This window comes from Venturia canescens, chromosome 11 (assembly GCF_019457755.1).
Source record: "Venturia canescens isolate UGA chromosome 11, ASM1945775v1, whole genome shotgun sequence".
Lineage (NCBI taxonomy): Eukaryota > Metazoa > Arthropoda > Insecta > Hymenoptera > Ichneumonidae > Venturia > Venturia canescens.
The window spans coordinates 13637330-13659673 of record NC_057431.1 but is presented as its reverse complement, the minus strand read 5'-3'; the positions used below and the strand labels follow the sequence as shown (position 1 = coordinate 13659673).

The following is a 22344-nucleotide window of genomic DNA, read 5'->3' as shown; positions in this document are numbered from 1 at the left end:
ACAATTGAAAATTAATTTAAAAAAAGCCAAAGACGTGATGCACGAATTATATAAAGCGAGCCGATGGAATTTGTGGTCGAGCCGTAACCTCGTACATGCGTCGTGTGTCGGGTGAAAACGATCGCCGACGATGTGCCATTCAAAATAGTATTTTATTTCCAATGATCATCGTACTGTGAGCTAGAAATGTGATTTTTTTTCAAAGCAATTTCAACTATATTCAATCGCAACGGAGCCTCCTCGCGACAAGCCGCCCATTTTGTTCTGGAATATTTGACAAAGCCGCCTTCTCGCGTATTGACGAACGTCGAAACATAGATTCAAATTTCGCGAAGTAAGTTTTGTACACGAGCATTTCTATTGAATGATTAGCGAGTGTTTCCACTATTTTGTGCAAGGAAGTGAAGATAAGTACGAAAAACTAGAAATTGATTGAAAAGAAAAACGAAACACGTCACTCGCGAATAATATAAAGCGGGCCGGTTCGATTCGTGGTTGCGACATAACCTCGTTACGCCTCGTGTGTCGGGCGAAAAAGATCACCAACGATGTTCCGTTCAAAATAGCATTTTATTTCAATGATCATCGTGCTGATTGCTAGAAATGTGATTCATTCTTTTGAAACTATTCTTATTACATTTAATCGCAACGGGGAGTCTCTTCGTGAAAAGCCGGCATTTTTTTGGAATGTTCGACAAAACGTTCTCGCGTGTTGACGAACGTCGAAATATATAAATTCAGATTCTGCGGAGTTTTCTACAGAAGCATTCATACTAAATCATTAGCGAGTGTATTAACTATTTAGTGCGACAGAGTGAAGTCGGTACGAGAGACTGGACATTGATTGAGAAAAAAACGAAACACGTAACTCGCGAATAATATAAAGCGAGCCGGCTCGATTCGTAGTCGAGACATAACCTCGTACATGTCTCGTGTGTCGGGTGAAAACGATCGCCGACGTTGTTCCGTTCAAAATAGTATTTTATTTCCAATGATCATCGTACTGTGAGCTAGAAATGTGATTTTTTTTTAAAACAATTTCAACTATATTCAATCGCAACGGAGCCTCAGTAGAGTAACTAGGGGAAATCTAACCCATGGGATCTCGGGGGGGGAAGCGCGGGGACCGGCGCGGGGTCTGTTGCGGGGCAGGGTATGGAGGGGGAATCGTTGTGGAGGGGATGGTCAGAGAGAGAGAGGAAGAGGCTGGATGCGACGTGGAGAGGGAGGAGGGGGTGATGGCTAAGTGGAGAGTGTGAGAGAGGGAGTGAGACAATAAAATTTATAACTTTTAGCAAAAGTCTTTTTGAACAGTGGGGTTTTTTTACATGAACTTTCACACAGGTTTTTCTCAAAACAGAATTCTATGAAATGGCTATCGGAGGAAGCCACTCATGTCTTCAACCCTAAGAAACAGCAGCAACCTGTGCGGTAGTAATAAAGTATAGGATTTATGACCTCTGAAACGAAAGATTTGTTTCGGTCATTGCATGAACCTTTCCTAATTAAATTTACGTCTTTGATGAAAAAAAAGGGGGGGAACCGACTTCTACGTTTATCTCATCAAAGGATATACATCTCATTCGTCGGCGAGAAGTGCAATGCTTGAGAACACCGGTTGGCTCGATGTCGGGGAGACTAAACAAATTGTAGACGTAGCAGGCAACTTTGACGTATGCATACCACTGAGCATGCTGCTGGGATTTGCTGAAGATTATCGAAAAATGGTGGTAAATGTAAAGCACGAATTGATTTTGACTAGATCACGTTCCGATGATAATGCCATAGTTCAACCAGCCGCTGAAGATTATAAAATTACACTACGGAAAATTGAATGGCTCGTTCCATACGTCACCGTGGCGGATAAACGGAAAATTCAACTGTTGAAATTCATCGCCAAAGATACCCCAATTCCAATGAGTTTTCGTACGTGGGAATTGTATGAATATCCAATGTTACCGGCGACATCGAAACACGTGTGGTCAGTCAAGACATCAACGCAGCTGGAAAAACCTCGATATGTGATCCTGGCATTCCAAACAGGACGAAAGAATAATAAGAGGCAAAATGCGAGTAATTTTGATCATTGCAACGTTACTGATGTAAAATTATACTTGAATTCACAATGTTATCCTTATGGTAATATGAATTTGAATATAGAACAAAATCAGTATGCAGTACTCTACGATATGTATACAAATTTTCAACCGATGTACTACAATAAGGAGGCCGAACCATGGCTTACAAAAGCGGATTTTCTCAAATTTGCACCTCTCATTGTGATTGACTGCTCGAAGCAGAACGATTCTCTCAAGTCTGGACCTGTTGATGTGCGCCTCGAATTTGAAACAAGCACAAATATTCCAGCACAAACATGCGCATACTGTCTCATTCTACACGATCGCATCGTTGAATACAATCCTGTGAGTGGTGGGGTGAGAAAATTGGTATAAAACCGTACCATCAACTTCTTCAGCCAACAGTCATCATGGATTTTGTCATCGATCTACAAGGCTTCAAAGGACCCATCAATGAGTTTATACTCAAAGAAATTTCAATCATTCGTGCGGACGTGAAGAATGCTGAACCTCTCACACTTTTCTTCGCACCACCGTATGCATGGGATTCTCTGCCGACAAAGTATAAAACGACAAACAAATGGCTGGAACGTAATTTCCATGGATTATCATGGGATTTTGGTGTAATACCATACGATGCTGCAAGAGGAATAATTCAAACTATCTTACGCGGCTCTCATACCATCTTCGTAAAAGGCGGCGAAAAGTCTTTATGGCTGACGAACTTTTTGGATCTGTCAACGGAGATTGTCGATTTGGAGACTTTGGACTGCCCATCGTTGAAAAAACTGCCGAAAAGTCCATCGAAATGCGACCATCATACCGACCAATCGAAATTCAATTGTGCAACGATGAATGTAAAATCTTTGAAAAACTGGTTATATGTATATCATGCATTGTGCAAACGAGGGATTTTTGAATAAACAAAACATTTTTTTTTCCATATATGAGTGTGTGTTTTTTTTTATTTTATATAATACTCTTCCTCTTCCTCCTCCTCTTTCAACATTACTCACACTTCATCGAAAATTTACATATACTATTTACATTTTTTCTATTTGTTGAGAAACATTAAACTTCTCTTTGAGAAAATTTGATTGCCTTCAAATCGCCACCAAGATACTTCATATAAAGTTCCCCGTTATGAGCTGTTTCCAGGAGTTTCTTGAATGTAGCAGGATGCTGATCGAATGCCATTACGACTCGTGGCGGCAGGAATATGTTGAATTCATTCTTGATTTCGGCAACGTATCTTTTGCCCCACTTGGTGTTTGCGATCCTGATATCCGAAACGAGATATTCCCCATCGACTTCGAGCTCGTTCAACTTCTTAGTAGGAAGATATTAGGACTTTGTGATGATGTCGTTTATTGCGGCGAACTCCATTTTACGATGAATATAGTTTTTTTGAGATTTTTTCACAAAGAGCAAGTCTTGACTCAACTTTATGAAAATGTGAAGTGATGCTTTTTTCTTCTGAACTCTGCTATTTGTAGTTTTTCCATCTATCCCTACCCCAAAACTGAATCATCCCCTTCCACACGTTTTCAAACAGGTTCAAACGTGATCTATATTGTGATCGATATATTGTGTTCAAACACGTTTTGAACACCTGCATTCTAAACTTGTTCAAACACATTCGGGCATTCGCAACATTTCCAACAATGTCGTCGTTGAGGAGCAGGACCGTCAATATGATCATCCATCGACGATACGTTCCAATGTTCAACGCAACGACGTAACAATGCAATCTCTCTATCACATTTGTAATATTCTGGTAAACGATCCCACAGGATATCTGTATATTCACTAAAACATTGTTTAAAGACGGTAGGAGATATAATTTGGAGCTCCTCCGATGTCATTTCACAGGGATTTTTTATGCGTAGATATTCACAAGTCGTTCCATTATGTGACACTTTTCACAATCTCGACGTTTAGGTCTACAAGAATCAATATGCGTATGTAGCCAGGGTTGATTAAAATGATCGTAGCACAATTGATATGATTGCACTTCACTATCACACTGCAAATACTTGGGTAAACGATTCCATAAAACAGGAATGAATGCACTATAATACTTCAAAAGCAAAGCCTTCGGTAATAATTCAAGTTCATTTGCTGTTAATGCCAATGGATGTTTCGCCGGGTGGATAGCATACATACTTGCACACCTCTCCATCTCGACCTCGACTTCAGAAATGATCCCATTTTTTATTCCAATGTCTTTTAAATATTTCCCTCCCCACTTTCATCATTAGAATTTCCGTTCTACTACCCCAAATCATTTCATGATATATTTTTTAATACTCCGTCCCCCTAAAAACCCATTAAGTGATCAAGATAAATCTGGTTTGAGAAAAGTTGCGTGGGTGGGCATTTCCGTAGAAAGTTTTCGAAACACTTTTTTTTCAGTGTCAGTAAATCTTAGTTAGTTACACCATGGCGGATATTCGACATACTTCGAATGTCATAAATTTGATTATGAATTTCATGGGTAGTTTGAAATGGTTGAAAAAAACTTCCGCTCCTTTTCGTTCCTCACTCGCAGGTCATTGCGGGTCCTTAGATTTTTTTCCCAGCAGTAGAAGTTTTTTTTGCTGGAAAAGTTCAGTTGTACATTTTCTAATTTTGGTGGAAAGTCGTTGGAGGGGATTCAATGCTTGCTATTCGTTAAAGTGTTGAGAGTATGCAGAATCCTCCCTCTTTTTCTTTCTTTCTACGAAGAGTTAAAAGGACATTTTTCTCACGAGGAAAATCACTCTGCTGTCTACGTCTCTTCTGACTCATCGAAGTTTTGTTTCGAAGTTCGCGAAAATAAAAAAAATAGAAAAAATGTTTGCATTTGAAGTTATCGACCTCACGAATGAGGATGTTTACGAGCGCGAAATTGAAGTCATCGATCTTGAACCTAATGAAAGTACGAGTGCAGCTTCAGTTAGTGACGGCGATTGTGTTCACAACGAAATTCATATTGCAGATGAAGAAAGGGACGCGAATTGTGTAATGAGTGATGAAACGGAGGACGATTTATCGCTTTATGAAGGGCCTTTCGAGTTCCCCAATAGTGAACGGGTTGCTTCACCCAATTATGAAATTGGTGTGGATGAATGTAATTCGCATTTAGCGATGATGCGGCAGCTAGAGTCGGTAGCAACCATTACACCGATGTCTCAAAGCTGTCGTATTCAATCGTATTACGCGGATGAACGGGACTACTTCGTGTGCGCGGGCTGTTTTATCCGCGACCCTGAAGTCTACGGGGTGGTGACTGCGCACTTCACGCACCTGCGAGGGGTTTATGACAGCCTCGATGACCGGTGGTGTAGTAACTGTGGGAGGCCGCTCTCCTTATTCATCGCTGATAGGATGTGCAGGATATGCATGAATTGATGGTGAGTGATTTTCATTCTTTAACGTTTTCTTTTTTGCTGAATAAATTGAATAAAAAATTAAGAATTTTCGATTTTTTTTTGTTGTAGGAGGCTCTTTATAATATGAATGTATATTATAAGAATACGTATAACTATAAGATTTATAAAAATCAAAATAAGTATATAATATTGATAAGAATAATAATAATAATAAGAATAATAGTAATAATAAGCATATTAGTAATAATAAGAATAATAGAAAATGTAAGTAGTAATAGGAATAAATTAACAATTTGATCTAATGATGGATATTTAAAAAGTCTGCCCTGAATCCTCCAAAACGGTGACATTCACCCCCATCTTTCCATCTCTCTCTCTCTCTCTCTCTCCACTTAACCATCCACTTCCACACACCCCCGCAACACATACCCACCACACTCCTCAGACCCTACCCCGTAACACATCCCCTCCACACTCCTCGAACCCTGCCCCGCAGCAGTCCCCGCGCCGGTCCCCGCGCTTCCCCGTCCCCGCACCCCCCCTGAGATCCCGTGGGTTAGATCTCCCCTAGTTACTCTACTAGCCTCCTCGCGACAAGCCGCCCATTTTGTTCTGGAATGTTCGACTAAACCGCCTCCTCATGTATTGATGATTGCCGAAAAATACATTCAGATTCCGCGAAGTGAGTTTTGTTCTGAGGCATTTTTACTGAATCATTTGCGAGTGCTTTAACTATTTTGTGCAAGAGAGTGAAGTCGGCACGAAAAACTGGAAATTGATTGAAAAAAAAACGAAACTCGTAATTCGCGATTTATATAAGACGAACCGGTTGAATTTTGTAGGTGAGACATAACCTCATATTTCGTCGGAATTCGACTTTAGCAATATTTGAGCTAAATTTTTTATATTTTCTGCAACGATATTAGACTAGTAAGGTGCATTAATCACTTTGCATAAAAGTTGAGCATTTCACTTAACCCCACAAATCTTACAATCTTGGCAATTAGCTGTTGTACCAAACAACAAAATTGAAACTCATATTGGGATCGAAGCGATCTCTCTTATTGCAACAAATTGCGAGCTGATCTTTAGATTATAGTGAATTCAGATAGATTATTGAGTCATTAATTACTTGATTGATTAGTTTTAAGCCATTTTTTTGTTTATACAAGGAAATACTGGTGAAACAAACATTGTTTGTGATTCAACGCCGGAGATACGTGGAAAAATTTCACAGTGAATCCTATACTTATATCGAAAACGATTGGACAAAACTACCTCCAAGGAAATTTCATTTGTTCGGACAAAATAAAACTGGTGAGTAACTACAATAGCCAATTTGAGAAAAGAATATCAGCACGTTGCATGCCAATTTCATAAAGCATTTTACGCTACTGACCGACTCGGTCGCTCTTGCGTTCGAAAGAGTGTTCTGCTCATGCAACTCATGCAAAGATCCCACACAAAAAGGAAAAATTTCAAACTTTGAATGAATCTCATGTTAGTACTGGACTCATATCACATGAATTGCGGCAGAGTGTTTAAAAAATTCAAACTGAGAAAGTGGATTTGTTTGCAAGAAGTCTGTTTCTAATGAAGACATTAAAAAAATACAGTGATAACTTGGAATGTAATGTAACAAAATTGAATTTAATATTCAAATTGCACACAGTCTCTTGATGTGCCGAAGTTTCTATCGATAACATAAAAGTCAAGGATAGTCAGCTATCTTTTCTTGTTGGAGGTGGCCAATTGGAACGAACTTTCATGATTCTATTAAAGCCGCGTACACACTTGAGCGCGAATGCGAATGAGGCAGTCCGATCCACGATGTTTGGCTCGGTCTGAGGCCCGGCTACTTAAACTTAGCCCCCCTATTTCGACTTTTTTAATTTTTTCTAACGCGAATCGTTTGAGGGTCGTTTGACGGTGTTTGTTTGATCAATTAAAACGTTTGTTTGATCATAATAATTCTAAAAAACGAAATTGAAAATTTGAAAAAAGTTAGCCCCAATTTTTTAATATTTTTATAGTAGCAAGGTTTAATTAGGGTCAAATCGACGCGGAATCGTTTGACGGTGATGAATATACGTTTGTTTGATCACAGTTATTGTAAAAAGAAGAAAAAAAGACATTCCAAAAAATGTTTGATGATCGGCCATTTCACCCAGAGCAGTCAATCTCAAAAAATATCGCTGTTCTTCTAATTTTCACTGAAACCATTTCATAATCGTTTGGTAGTGATTGTTAGATTAATTGAGACATTTAAAAAATATATAATCACTCTAAAATAGGAAATAGAAAATTTCGTCGAAGTCCGATCGATTTTTCTGATACACCCAGCTGACGTTCATCTCAACCATCTGAACATCGTTCATATTCGCCATATTCGCAATAATCACCATATGCAGGATTCGTGTTTCTCTAACTTGCTATTTAATACCGCTTATATATTTAACTCAGAATTGATTCGGAACAATTGTGTAGTGGTTGATTAGTATATGTCACTTAAATAAATCCCTTTGGGAAATTCGAGCTTCAGTTATATTCGAAAAATTTTAACTGCACGTAATCATATCTCTCGAGGAATTAAGCATCACTTTATTCACTTTTGACATTTTTGTACCGTGACTGTAGACGTTTAGTCGAAAGCTGTTCAGTCGTAAAAATTCATCGAGGAGCGATCGAGTGCGATATAAAACATTTCAAGCGTATTATATAAGTGTATTGTGTTATATGTAGCTAATCGTCCAGCATCGAACCAACAAAAGGTAGTAATTGTGTAATGTAAGTATGCTATCGATCTATAATTTCCAATTAAATGATCGCGTTTCCAATTTTTTTTCCCGAGCAATATGCTCCGAAAATATATACTTACCCAAATACTAGTGCTCCGAAAATGTCGACCGCATGGTCAAAACGTTCGAAGCATTAGCTCGGAGAATTTTCAGACAGCAATCTTCTCTGTTTTAGAGATTTTATTAATATTGATGCATCAATTTATAATTAATGTCGTTAAAATGTAGAAAGCCTTTCTAAATATGAATTAATATCATATCAATAATTGCATCATATATTATGTATCATTACACACTCTTCAACACCCTTGATGAAAATGGAATAAAAGAATTGGAAAGGATACTGGCATATTTTTGTAATAAAGTGATATATTGCTTCAATATATATTAAGTTGAAAAAATTGAAAGTACATATAATACACTATGCTCAAACCGTACGGTCATTTATCATTGTTTTAGGCTCTACCTATCGGGCAATGGCATATATCACGATATAAAAATAAAAGCGAACTCATTTATCTTATTAAAATGCTCTATATCTATTTCATTTTTTATGTATTTGTTTCATTTTCTAATTGTTTACCTTTCCTTTTTATTTGACGTCATAGCCTTCGCTGATTGAATCGATAGTAAGAAAATTGCAATCAGCCGTTCCATGTTTGTATTACTTTGATTTGACAATTGTAAAATCCTGTTTAGATTCTCTGCATACTGCAATGGGGACTAATTTTGGTTACTACGAAGAAAGGCTACATCGTCTACGATCAAAAATGACATTGCGTATACTGAAATCACTGATGGACACCAGTCTTTCTGAACGGAAGAAAGTCTATAGAAAGTATCACAAATATAGCAAATACAAAAGGTGAGCACTGTGAATCCATTAACTCTTCAATTGCTTCGACAAGCAGTTCAACATAAAGGTGTGGTGCCAGAGGATTTCCAACTATTTCTCGATTCTACCTTACTCAACTCTGAAATAACTCAAAAATTTTATTTGAAAAAAAAATAATGCTAATATATCTATAGATTCTAAGAGATTTTGTCACTTTTGTTCAAATCTTCAGAGACTTATATTTGGATAACATTTAGACCTTCGAGTCATCAAATGTATTTCTCTTTCAGTAAGCAATTAAAAGCGAAGAAGGATGTACGAAAATCTTTCAAGGGAATATTCATTGGAAATAAGGTCGTGAGGGATCCTGATCGAGAACGGGGTAATCATGATGGAGGACGTGGTAATATATTTTTCTGCTCTCCGGGCCGAAGTTGCCGCATTCCGCCTGCGTCGGACAGAAAAATCATATACACTCCACGGGAGTGAAATTAGACCACCTCAAACCGCGTGCTTATCACAATTCTGCCCGCGGTTTGAAGTAGTCTTTTTTCCCTCCCTAGGTGTGTAATATACTATTAATTTGGTTTTGGATGAATAGAATGTTGAGAAAACTTTGATCAACACTGACAATGTTTATACTGAAAATTTCAAAAATATTGTAATAGCACATTATTTGTTGAGTAGATTGCAGAAGACGCACATTAAATTTTCTGGTTCATTTTAAACTCAATATTTGAAAAGTTTTTGAGATATCAAAAATAATGACTCGAAGTGTTATCTGTTCAGGAATTTACAAATGAAGCACGAGCTAGAAATAGACATTGCAAACGTTGAATGTTTATAACTTTTAGAAATGTATAAATGTTAGTATAAATTTCGAACCACCTCGAATGTAACTCATGTTCATAGCTGTAAAAAAAATGAGGAAAAATTACGTAATAACTCAACTTTAAACATTCAGTGAAAACAGGAAGAGTGATGGATATTCGTGGTTCGGATAACGAGAGTAGAGCATGGTCGTCGAGAAGTATGAACTTGTATCGTTTGGGTTACGAAGGTTGCGCGGATCTTCGCTACATCGAGAAAGCCACGGCCGGAACATGTTACAAGGAGTATTTACAGATTTTGACTCAGCCAGTGATGACAGTATCGTCGGAGAGTGGTGCATCTACTCAGTATGCAAACGTAACGAGTACATCATTAAGTCCTTATCATTTGACTTTCAATGTACGTGACAAAGTCAAAGTGATGCTTGATGTAGAAACCCTGAAAGAAATGGAAGCAGATCACGGCGTCTGGAATCCACGAATGGTTGAGTATGTCGGAAAAGTTGGAACTGTACCGCGTATCACAGACAAAGGCGATACAAGAGGGCTGCAACAATCGCTTGACTTTCATTCCCGGGCGTTGACCAAAGTTACGAGCAAAAAAACTTTCACTCTCGGGAAACGTAGACGCAAGACCCAGCGGTCGGTTCGGTGGAAAAAAACTACTCCACAAGTTACAGCCCATCAAGGGGATCATGAACTTTGCGTTATGTTACTGAATGGCCGGTCGTGCTTAAGGGCGTCGATGAAGACAGCGATCCTCCTCTTCATTATGCAGTGTTCGGGTACGTTTTTTTTCGTTATATTTATATATAACTCATTATGAACTCATCATTCAGAAGAAAAGATGTGAAAACAGTTTTTTTGAAAACTTTCCGATTTTTTCCAGCGATTAAAAAAAAGTTTAATTTTGATTTGTTTGTAATTAGATGTAACATTTCACTGAATGTTGGGACTTCATAATATAGTTGTATCGTTTGGAAGTAACCTTTTGAAATATGTGTGTTTTTTAGTCCATGAATAAGTATCGGCATTTTTTTAACAATAAAATAATTGATTTGTATTGTATCTTAAGAATTAGATAATCTGAATTACTTGAATTTTAATATGGTTTGTTCTATAACGAACTTCGCTTTATAGTATGAAATATGACAAAAGAAATTATTACTATATTTTGGGATTTTTTTTACAAAAAATTCATTCTAGCTAGACCAGTTCGTTACTCAAATGATAAATCGTCCGTTTGAAAATAATTTTTAAAATGGATAGATTGCATGGGCAAAATGCAATAGCCATTGAATATCATAATAATTCTACATTTTTTCACAAAAACAATTTACTCGCTACTGTTATTTTTTCTTCCGTTATATCAATTTGCCGCACGAAACTAAATTATCAATGAGGTTAATGTACAAATTCCTAATAGCAAATTTCAAAAAGTTATCCGAAAGTAACCTAATGGCCGTTTTCTCCAACGCAGTTCAATTTCAGTTCACATTTTTTCATATAATTTCGACATAGGATGAACCAAGCTTCAACTCGGATTAAAACTTGGATTAACGTGCATATAAATGTTATATATAAATGCTGAGTGATCGAAATGGCCGTTTTCTTCAACATTTGAAACTGAAAAAAATTAAACTGAATTTGAACCGCGTTGCAGAAAATGACCCTAGGGGCGGGTTGTTCCAACTTATAGATAAGCCTATCTGACAGTTAAAGGTCTACAAGCCAATGTTTTTATCCGCCAGATAAGCTACCTAGAAGTTTGAACAACCCGCCCTAGGACAGTTTATTCTTTTGTTTATTGGACGAATCTGATTGGTTGAAAAAATAAGCGGTTAAACTGGCCATCAAAATAACGTGGCGAACGTACGAATTTTTATACACTTCTTTACCAGAGAGAAGTTCGAATGAATAACCGTTGTTTCCGCGTGTATGTGAAAATTCAATGAGACGATAAAAGAATAAAAGGTATTGAAATTAAAACAGAAAACACTTGCTGATTTAATTGTTTTTTCTAATATTATGCGTAAATATATTTATGAATATTTTTATACCAGTTCTTTACCGGAAAAGTTCGAATGTAAAACCTTTGTTTCCGCGTGTGTGTGAAAATTCAACGAGACGATAAAAAAACAAAAGATATAGAGATTAAAACAGAAAACACTTGCTGATTTCATTGTTTGTTTCTAATATTATGCGGAAATATAGTATTCGACGTTTGAAATCAAACACCGAATACTTTTTGCTTTGTTGACAGGTTATGTTCGTAAATCGTAAATCGGTAATTTTTGCATTATTGTAGCGGCTATTGTTTGGGTACAGTTCAACAACTTTAGAAGTTGGAAGGAAGCGACTAACTTCGAGTTTAGATATGCCGTGCGTCTTACCTTGCCTTTTTAATAAATGGCATTAAGACACTGCATGTATCCTTAGATTTACAACATTAGAAAACAAAAAACATTTTACCTGAATCGTTCTACTCAGAATTTTTCTTGAAACACTTTATTTTTTCTTCTCTTGTGTTAAACTTTTAATAATTATGAGTAGCAGACAATACTAAAATAATAAATTGAAATTAATCATTACGTAAACAACTTTTTTACAGGATTGGGCTTCAAAATGCCACGTCCTTGTGCTGTACCAGTTGACAAAGCTGTTACTGTTATCAAACAGTTCATCGAACACTTCCAGACAAACAAATTACCCTCTTGGTCAGATCCGGTATGGAAACTGATGTCTCAAGCACTCGCTGAAATGAAATTTTCATGGAGCGCCCATTGTTTTTACACAAATGTCCATCAGAATAGGAGAAAAATTTTGTCTCAAGCACGCACTGAAATGGGGGTGATATTGGAACCATGCAACTCAAACAATTTATGCTGCGATTCAGAGCACAGTGAACCAAGTAATAATGACGACTTTGATTCCGAAGATGAGTGTTTTGGAAAAAACGAATCGATAAAAGAAATGGTTCTAACAGAGGAAAATTGGAATAAAATCAAACCCTTGGGCAATGATGGCGACCTTCAACTGCGGCAAAAAGTGTGGACTAACGTTATTGCTTCAGAATTTTGGCTACAATATCGAATGCCGTGCGCATTTGTTTTCAAGCGTAGTCGAGTTCGCTATCATCCACTAACTAAAAGTTATTTTATTAATTTTTCCGGTATTTGTAAGAGCTCCAATTGTAAAAATGTCATCAAAGGTAGAGGAGAAAAGAAGTCTAATACCGCTGGAGTGACTTTCTACATTGAAACGAAAGATACGCGCCATGAAAAACACGCTATGGTTAAGAGGCCTTTCAATGGGAAAAGACGACAGGATGCTGTCCAAAACTTGAAATCTCAAGGTAGCGCAAAATATCGTAAGATAGAAGCTCAAAGGCTCATGAGACCGGGAGACATCGAGCCACCAATATTACCAAATCTTGGTGTTCTTCATGAAGCAAAAAAAAACGGTATCAACGACGAACTCGGCATTAAAAAAAACGATTCTCGCGATATCGTAAAATCGATCGAGGATATGGCTCTTAACCCGCGGTACAGTGGAACTATACATGAAGTAAGAGGATTTCCTTTCCGAGTTATATATGGATCAGCTTCACAACGTCATATATATCATGAGTGCAGAAGGATTATGAAGAATCGTCTTACCGTCTGCATTGATGCAACGGGAGGTCTAGTGACGAAATTACAACGATCGAATGGGACGAAATCTGGCCATATTTTTCTTTACGCTATTGTCATTAATATTGATGGAATGACAGCGTGTATATACGGTATGTTGTCGGAGCGTCACACTGTTGGTAATATTATGGCAATGTTGAAGGAATGGCTCGAAAACGGGGCCAAGGTTCCCAAAAAAGTCGTTTGCGATTATTCTCGCGCGCTTTTAATGGCAATCAGTATCATTTTCAACAACCAAACAATCAAAGCCTACATTAACGACCGATTCAAAGCTTTCGTCGAAGGCACCTCTATAGAACCAGCCTCGTTTATACACGTCGATGTATCGCATTTCACAAAGATGGTATGTGGATTTTCATGCTTCCAAAATCTCCGTCAGCTTGCGATCAAAGATTTCTTCGTGAGATGTGTGTCGCTCATGTTAGAAGCTACGGAACTTGCTGACTTCCAACAAATTTTATTGCTCACATGTGTTGTGGGATTGCACACGCATGACGATTCAAAGATCGCATTGGAGAAATATGACACACCGAACAGCGCACGGAAACAATTAGAAGAATGGATTGCTACAAGAAATATCGTAGGAAATGAAAACATTTCTGAAACAAAATCAGAACAGGCAGCACCTCTTGATCAAGAATTCGCAGAATTTGAAGAAAACAATAACGAGCCGGAGAAAACGGATAAATCGGACATTGGAAAATGGGTAGATGCTCAAGTTATCAAAGCAGAAAAACTGCTAGAAATCGGCCAAAATTTGAATCCCTTTTATCTACCAGACTTCATTGAACGTTTCGTTCCAGTCGCAAAAGAGTTTCCGATTTGGTCATCAGTTGGAGAACCTCCGACCGCGAAACGGGCATCATCCAGTCCAGCAGAAGGATACTTTAATGATGTGAAACACCGTATTCTCAAAAACTACAAGCTACCAATCTCGATCAATAAATTCATTCGAGAACATATCAAGGACATTGAAGAAACTAATTGTCTCGTTTCTGGACGAATCGTTCAGTACAATAATGAACGTCTTCATCAAAACAACGACAACGCAAATTGTACATCGTCTACACCGGCCGCAGAAGAGACTAATAATGACCCTGACTTCATGGAAATAGAGAATTGGCGAAACAAAGGTATAGCATCGCATTTTGAGCGAAAAGTAACGATCAATAACAATATAAACGCCAATAATGCAGACGAAACAACTATTGGATTAGAAGAGGAAATTCCTTTCGAAGAAAATATGAATGATGAAGCTAATTTAAAAAAAGAAGAAATAACAATGGGGATTGAAGAAGAAATCTTTTTCAATCAAGAAATTGGCCGGGAAAGTGATACAGAACGACAAGAAATAAATATCTCGAAAGAAGAAGAAATTTCCATCGAAGAACGGACTGATCACAGCTACTCAAAGAGAGTTGACGACTCAGAAAAAGATCTATTATCTAATGATAACGCTTTGCAAGTCAATGAAGCTCATCCTGCTATTGTTTCTTCAACACCGATAAAAAATGTCATAACTCGAAAGGAATTCAAAACTCATACGAAATATTACAAACCTTATCCAGACGTTCGTCATGAAAATGCTCTTGTAGCTGAAAAAAACATGCATCGCAAAAAAATAAATCTCTTACGCAATGGTTCATGTTGTCCGGCGGTGCGATGGGACAAATGTTCCTATCTCATTCGAAATACATGTGCCTTCGATTCGGTGATACAAATTCTGGCAACAGCTGGAATTGACAACATGGAGTATTACAAATTCATGGAAACATCTTCGAATCGGACTCTTCAATTTGTGTTGGAATTTATCACGAAAGGCGCATCAAAGTGTGTTTTGACCGAACGAGCAAAAATTCTGTTTTCCTTGAGTAAAGCCAACGCTGAAAGAATCGATTCTAATAATGTCATCTTGTATAACATTGATGCCGAATGTAATGTTACACAAATGGTTCACAAACTTTTCGAGTCATGCCCGAGTAAAATTGAGATCAACAACTGTCCAAGGTGTGGATTAAAAACAAGGGAATATTCTACGATTGCACCGAATCATAATATTCTGTACCGGAAGGGAATATCAGCACTGCAAGAAGCTCTGCAATTTTATCCGAAAATTTACAATATCCATTGTCACGATGGCGGACAATATACGCGTGAAGTCTTTTTAAAAGAACACGTATTCATCGAGTTGGATGTTCGCGATGGTAAAAATCTGCAAAAAGCAATGCAATGCTCTCTCGGAAAAATTCCACAGACAATGACCTTTTCGGATTCGAATAGCCAAACAAGTTTCGAGTACAGGTACGTTAAATCTTTATTTGTATATATTAATTATTCAAATAATTTATTTCCCCCTTTATTATATGTTCCTGAATGCATATTATAGAAAATAAGATTGATTATTATAAGAAATCTTAATTCTAACAAATAGAACATGACTACTATATTCCTAATCGTCATTTTTTTATATTTTAGACTTGCTGGAGTTATTCAATTCATGCCAGGACATTACATTGCACATTCGTTAAGAAATGGCGGCTTTTGGGACACCTTCAATGATATGGAAAAAAAACAAATTTCCTCCAATCCAACAACAATTATCGAACCACACTTGGCCATTTACACGAAGAAACAAACAATTTCAATCGAGAATACTCGTAATTAGCGAGAGACTGATGATCCGTTAACGTAAGTACCTTGAACATTATGTCGAACGAATTAACATCGTCCGTGCCAACTTCTATTACGCTTCTGCGATATCTTCTGACTCAAAAGTTTGTTTCAGCTGTTCAAAGATGGTAACGCCGGTAAAGGTCTCCGGAGAGCCCTCGACAAACAATCGATAATCTACGGTGTAGATTGAAATTTGAACGTCACACTCAGTACGTGTCAAAAAAGATACTGGGTAAACTTATTTAAATTTCGTTACTTGCCTCGAAACTTCTTCATATTTCGATGCAATCAACTGGAAAAAAAAAATCATTCAGTTGAAAAATATTTTTTCAGGTGGTAAAGTATTGGTATACTTGAGGTGGTCTCATGGTCATGGGTTTACATCCAGAACATGTGGAAAAAGGGTTTTGAAATCGACAGTAATGATGACCCATTGAATTTCATAACATTCAACGTTGGCTACTACAATGAGCATCATGATTTTCCAGCGGTACTAAGTTCCAGATTACCCGAGGTATTTTTACGCGAATGGCAAAGATACAGACTGTTTTTTTTCAACTTTATTTCTTGTTGTTTTCTGTATTTTCGCATCTTTAGTTTTTTGCATTTCCCATTCGATATTCACCATATTCAGATTTTTTCAGTATATTTAATAATTGGTTTCGATTATATAGATGAAATTGAATGATTTGCTTTGATCTTTAGATGCGAAGAATCGCCTCGGAGCATTACGAGACCCCATTGCAACTCTTGGACATCAGTTCTTTGCGACTTTGCGAGGTTATCAATACAAAAGTTTTAAAAATCTTATAAACTCTTCGATTACACGAGCGATACGAAAGTGATACTATTATATTTTATGAATGAGAACAACCAATAAATTACCATTGTTGCAACTTGATATGCTCTTTAATGAAAATTATGATATGAAGTTTTGTATCCTTCGTAAATCATGAGTTTGTATATTTCAAAAATTAGTATATTGATTTATTATATCGAATTTTGAAAGAACTTTTTCCTATCATCCTTTTGTATTCCTATAGTCATTTTTTAAATTTCAGACTTGCTGGAGTCATCCAATCCACGCCAGGACTTCAAAATAGAACATAATAAAATGGAAAAAGCATAAATAAAAATAATTAAGAAAACTATAAAAGTGGATAGCTGTATAAGTGATTAACTGCATATAATAACATAATATATTGATATTAGCTTTGCCCGGTTGTCCCTCGCTCTAATAATAATCTTTCAGTCTTTTTGAATCTTCTTAATTTTTTTAACTTTTGTTATTTGCAACAAACAATCCCCTAGAGTAGTAATATGGCGTATTGTCGAAAACGTTACGAACAGATGTAATTTCATCACAACAATAAAAAGTTTTGAAGAATTTAAAGTAATGAGTTTAAGGAATGTCAAGAGAGTAATATATATTTTCTCAAGTAGAGAGGGAAAAAGTTATCTAATCACCATCATTGACATAACAACATTGTATTGTACTGCAAAAAGTACAATTACAGAGAACATTTGAAATTTTTATAGAAAAAGATATTTTGATGGCAATTAAAGTTTTTTATCAAATTTTACATGGTTTCGTGACTGCAAAGCACCGAAAGACCTCACTCCTTCCCTCCTAAGGCTAGCAAAGCTCAAAATTCTCGAGGGAAAACACGACTGGCGAAAACTCCTGACAGCGGATCTTCCGAGAAAAAATTTCCAGAAAAACGTCAATGATTCAAATTTCAACGAAGTTTCCATTCGAGATAAAATCGACAATGGTCTCTCAAAGTTTCGAGCATTGAGTAATTCTCATAAAAACTTACATTCCTTTTTTACTATTTCCTGCTTCTAATGATACTGACGAATTTTTCGTTGAATTTTGAATCTAAATTCGGAAACTTCAATCGATAATAATATCGACGAACTTCCTCATTTCTGTAAAGACACAAATTTTCGGTTAAAGGAGGCGAATTTCATTTTCATAGTTTAAAATTATGAATGGGGACCGATGTATTATTAGGAGTTTCTTCTCTTCTTTCCCTCGCGAATTTGACAACTGAGGAAGAAATAATTTTCATATCAATATTTATTGTGCAAAATGTATGAATACCTCACGAAAAAAATTCCTTTTAGCGACTAATGTTGTTAAATAAATAAGAAAAAAAATGAGAAGCACCAGAACCAATATTTGTCACGAATATGACTAGAGGACTAAAGGAGTTGGAGATTAAGAATTTTGGTATTCAGTTGAAATCAATTATTTTGTTCAAAATTCATATTCTCATGAATATTTGAAAGGTTTTATTTGATTTTTCATAGAAATTGTCGACATAGATGCTTACGCCTAGCTGGAATTTATTTACCAATAAATATAATCGGTCATTGAGTCGTTACAGAAAAAAATTATCAAGAAGATTGAAAAAAGCGCATTATCTGATAAAAATTGATTAACTAAGCTCAGTATATAGATTTATAGATTCTCCTGTTACCGAACAACGATTTCGGTCGAAATCTTATGTAGACAAAAAAAGCGGATGAGATCAAGTTTTTTTCAACTTTCACGAGTTGGAGTCTTTTTTTGACTTTTTTCCGTTTTTTATAACTCTTTTTTTTTAGAATTTGTATTTATGTCGATGTTTACGTGGCGTCGGAGACCGTGGACTGTTCAATCGGTGGTTCCTGGATGTTCGCGAGGACAAGGAAAATACTGTTTAAGGCATCCGGTAAATCTGGAGCGGTAAAGGAGTCACGGGTGCTTATTCTTGTACGGAAATCACGAACGACACTTGCTCCATGGCGGTCTGCTTTGTGATCTGTAAAAATGATGAAAAATATGGAATCAGCAGTTCTCTAGTGTAAAGAAACGATTCTTTGAACCATTTTTCGCTGGGTCATTTCCGCCCGAGCAAAAACTCACTAATTTATATTTCATTTCTTATCATTACTCTTTCACGCATAACTCGCGTTTATATTCAAATTCGTGAGAACCGGTGGTGTCAGATGCTCAACGAAAGCTTGGAAGCAGTTCTGCGACAAGAAATTTGTTAGGAAATCTTGGATATACTGGTTCAAATTTCTATGATGTATTGAATCTTATAGCAGATCTAGATCCTCCTCTTCTTCATCCTCATCAACGATACCTTCAATTCCAAAATATTTGAAAATTAGATTTCCGAAAAATGATCAATTTCCTTAACATAGAAAGTTCAAAACTTATGAACAGTTTGAAAGGAGCCGGAAAATACTTACGAAGTAAATCAGAGCCGTCGTCTGGATCAAGTATCGTGTCTCCACCGTTCTCGTCATTCCCGCTATCCAAAGCCTGCATCGTTTAAAAAATAATTGTTTTTATGAATATAAAAAATAATAACTCAGTCAATTTCTCATTTGACAAAAGATAAAAAATACAATACGAACCTCGGTGTCATTTTCCACGGCAATTGCTTCCACATCAGCCGTCAATTCGTTTACAAAATTTCACAATTGTGACAAGCACAGGAATGATAGTCCACTGAAAAGGTAGCGTGAGAAATTTGCTTCTCGTTCTAACGCCGCCTTCGTTATGTAAAAAAATTGACTCGTTACTTTTTTCTCATTGAAACTCAAGTAAATCCAAAAAAAACCAAAAATCTGCGAATCCGTGAATATCTGTTCACCTTTGACTGTGATCTCGTTCAATCTCGTGTCATTGTTAGTCACACGGTGCTCAAGGACGTTCGAGAACGCTGTCATCATTATTTTCCTATCATAACCACTGAAAAACAGATATTGCCACTCTATAAGCGACCGGACCGTTCTAGTGAAATATATTGTTAAATCTCTTGCAAAGTCACGCCTGCATGGTTTTGGGTGTGATAGTTCGCAGTGCCAAAGAATCTGACAGTGGTGAACCCGAACAAAATAAATCTGAAATGAAAATCAATAGAATTTCGGTCATTTGCAATGAAAGGGGGTAGCTTTTTATTATGACTCACCGTAAATTGAAGCTCTTTGCGGAGAATATTTGAGGCAGCAGAAGACGGTGACCTTGTGTCTCGCCCCATTGAAAGATGATAACGCCTCCTAACAAATACGCAAGAATCTATATTCTGCTTGTCCGTCCAGGATGACGTCCTGAAAACTTAGAACAGAACTTGTTCAATTCTCTTGGCAATCTTGTTCTTCACTTCTCACCCTTGTTCTTCATCCTCGTAGAGCGGATTGATATATATCATTGTTCTACTCATATTCATTGGAATACTTAGAGCTTAAGTTATTATATCCACTGTATAACGAGGGAATGAAATTTGTCAAAATAAATGACAAACAAGAATGATTTTGTCAATTTTATTACCTTGCAATCCAGGTTGAACTTGATTTTCCTGAAGTAATACTAGAGGTAAAACTCTGATTGCAATTAAACTGCAGCTCTGTAAATCGCCGGATATTTCCTGATACTTTGGAGGCTCGCTCTTGAGGAAAAAGATTTTTATGAAAGATTATTTCAAGAATTATTAATTATGACCATTATTATTATTAATAAACACTAATTAATCACATCACTGATAATTACCCTATTTACTTTTAATTAACCATGATTCATCATTTATTGAATTGCACTCCGCACGCAATAGCTCTTCGGGGATCATAACCTAACACGTCAATATACGTGCAACCTGGGCAACCACGAAAACGTGCGTATCTATATATTCATATCAGCGATATTTGTAATTTCGTATTTTAGAGTGATTATATTTTTTTAAAATGTCTCAATTGATCTAACAATCACTACCAAACGATTATAAAATGGTTTCAGTGAAAATTAGAAGAACAGCGATATTTTTTGAGATTGACTGCTCTGGGTGAAATGGCCGATCATCAAACATTTTTTGGAATGTCTTTTTTTCTTCTTTTTACAATAACTGTGATCAAACAAACGTATATTCATCACCGTCAAACGATTCCGCGTCGATTTGACCCTAATTAAACCTTGCTACTATAAAAATATTAAAAAATTGGGGCTAACTTTTTTCAAATTTTCAATTTCGTTTTTTAGAATTATTATGATCCAACAAACGTTTTAATTGATCAAACAAACACCGTCAAACGACCCTCAAACGATTCGCGTTAGAAAAAATTAAAAAAGTCGAAATAGGGGGGCTAAGTTTAAGTACCCCTGAGGCCCTGCGCCGCACGACTCAAGGCTGTTTGCCGCGCCTCGGATCGGCGTCTACACTTGCGCGCTCTTGCGGCCTCGGCCTGCCTCATTCGCATTCGCGCTCAAGTGTGTACGCGGCTTAACAAAACTGAACCTTCATCCGCATTGAAGGAAATGAAATTTTAGATAACAAAAACGAAATATATCAACCGTTAGTATTCAGAAAAAGTTACATTATCCTTCAGATTAATTACAATTTTTCCATTGTATATGAAATGTTACCACTGAGATGTCTAAATAGATTCTCCATAAAATTTACCACATCGGTATTTACTTTACTTGCCAATTTTGAAATAATAGCAATCGATAATAGGATTCTGCCATTTTTTTCTCAGTTCAACAATCACAGATTATAAGGATGAAGTCAGGAAACACTGTCAAACCCGGCATATGCCGGTGACTATTTTCACTGAGTTTCCAGTTCGTCGATGGATGGCAAAGCGGTTAACCATACAAGTATTGACCTCGATCGAGGCTGCTTGACTTGGGAGATTACTGACCATGCGCCTATCGCTCTTTGCCTAACTCCATACTATCCTCCTATAAACTTCAAAATTCATTATTTTCCATTATCGCGTACCAGAAAATATACTTTATAAGTGATGTCAAAAGGGCTTTCCTTGTTTGTTTTACGCTAATGTGTGTTGGTTACATTTCAAGTATAATAAAATTCATCTATGGGGCGTATCTTCATTATGGTAATAAAGATTTTTTTTCTTCTTCCAGACCCGATGTATATATGTCAGTTTTGTAATTATGAGTCGCAACGACTCGCACCGTATTTGGAACATCGAAAATTACATTTAAATATATCTCAGAATTTCCATTGCGGATTCAATGGATGTCGAAAAGTTTTTCGAGTGGAAGTAT

The 22344-nt window shown here is 36.7% G+C and overlaps 1 protein-coding gene across 5 annotated transcripts; it reads right to left on the bottom strand.

The window, feature by feature from the left end:
* Positions 1–18555: 18555 nt before the first annotated feature.
* LOC122418161 (uncharacterized) lies at positions 18556–20944 on the bottom strand. Of its 5 annotated transcripts, none has more exons than XR_006262453.1 (7): positions 20830–20944; positions 20611–20728; positions 19934–20397; positions 19695–19861; positions 19527–19599; positions 19195–19417; positions 18556–19090 (listed from the first exon to the last, which is right to left on the bottom strand). XR_006262453.1 is itself a non-coding variant. In XM_043432227.1 (5 exons), the coding sequence occupies exons 3-5, from the start codon at positions 20318–20320 to the stop codon at positions 18915–18917; spliced, it is 495 nt and encodes a 164-aa protein (XP_043288162.1). In that variant the 5' UTR covers positions 20321–20397; positions 20611–20728; positions 20830–20944; the 3' UTR covers positions 18556–18914. The 5 variants fall into 5 exon arrangements, 2 of the variants coding, with proteins under 2 accessions (XP_043288162.1, XP_043288163.1); XR_006262451.1 differs by having other exon boundaries at positions 19695–19832; XR_006262452.1 differs by having other exon boundaries at positions 19223–19417; positions 19695–19832.
* Positions 20945–22344: the final 1400 nt, after the last annotated feature.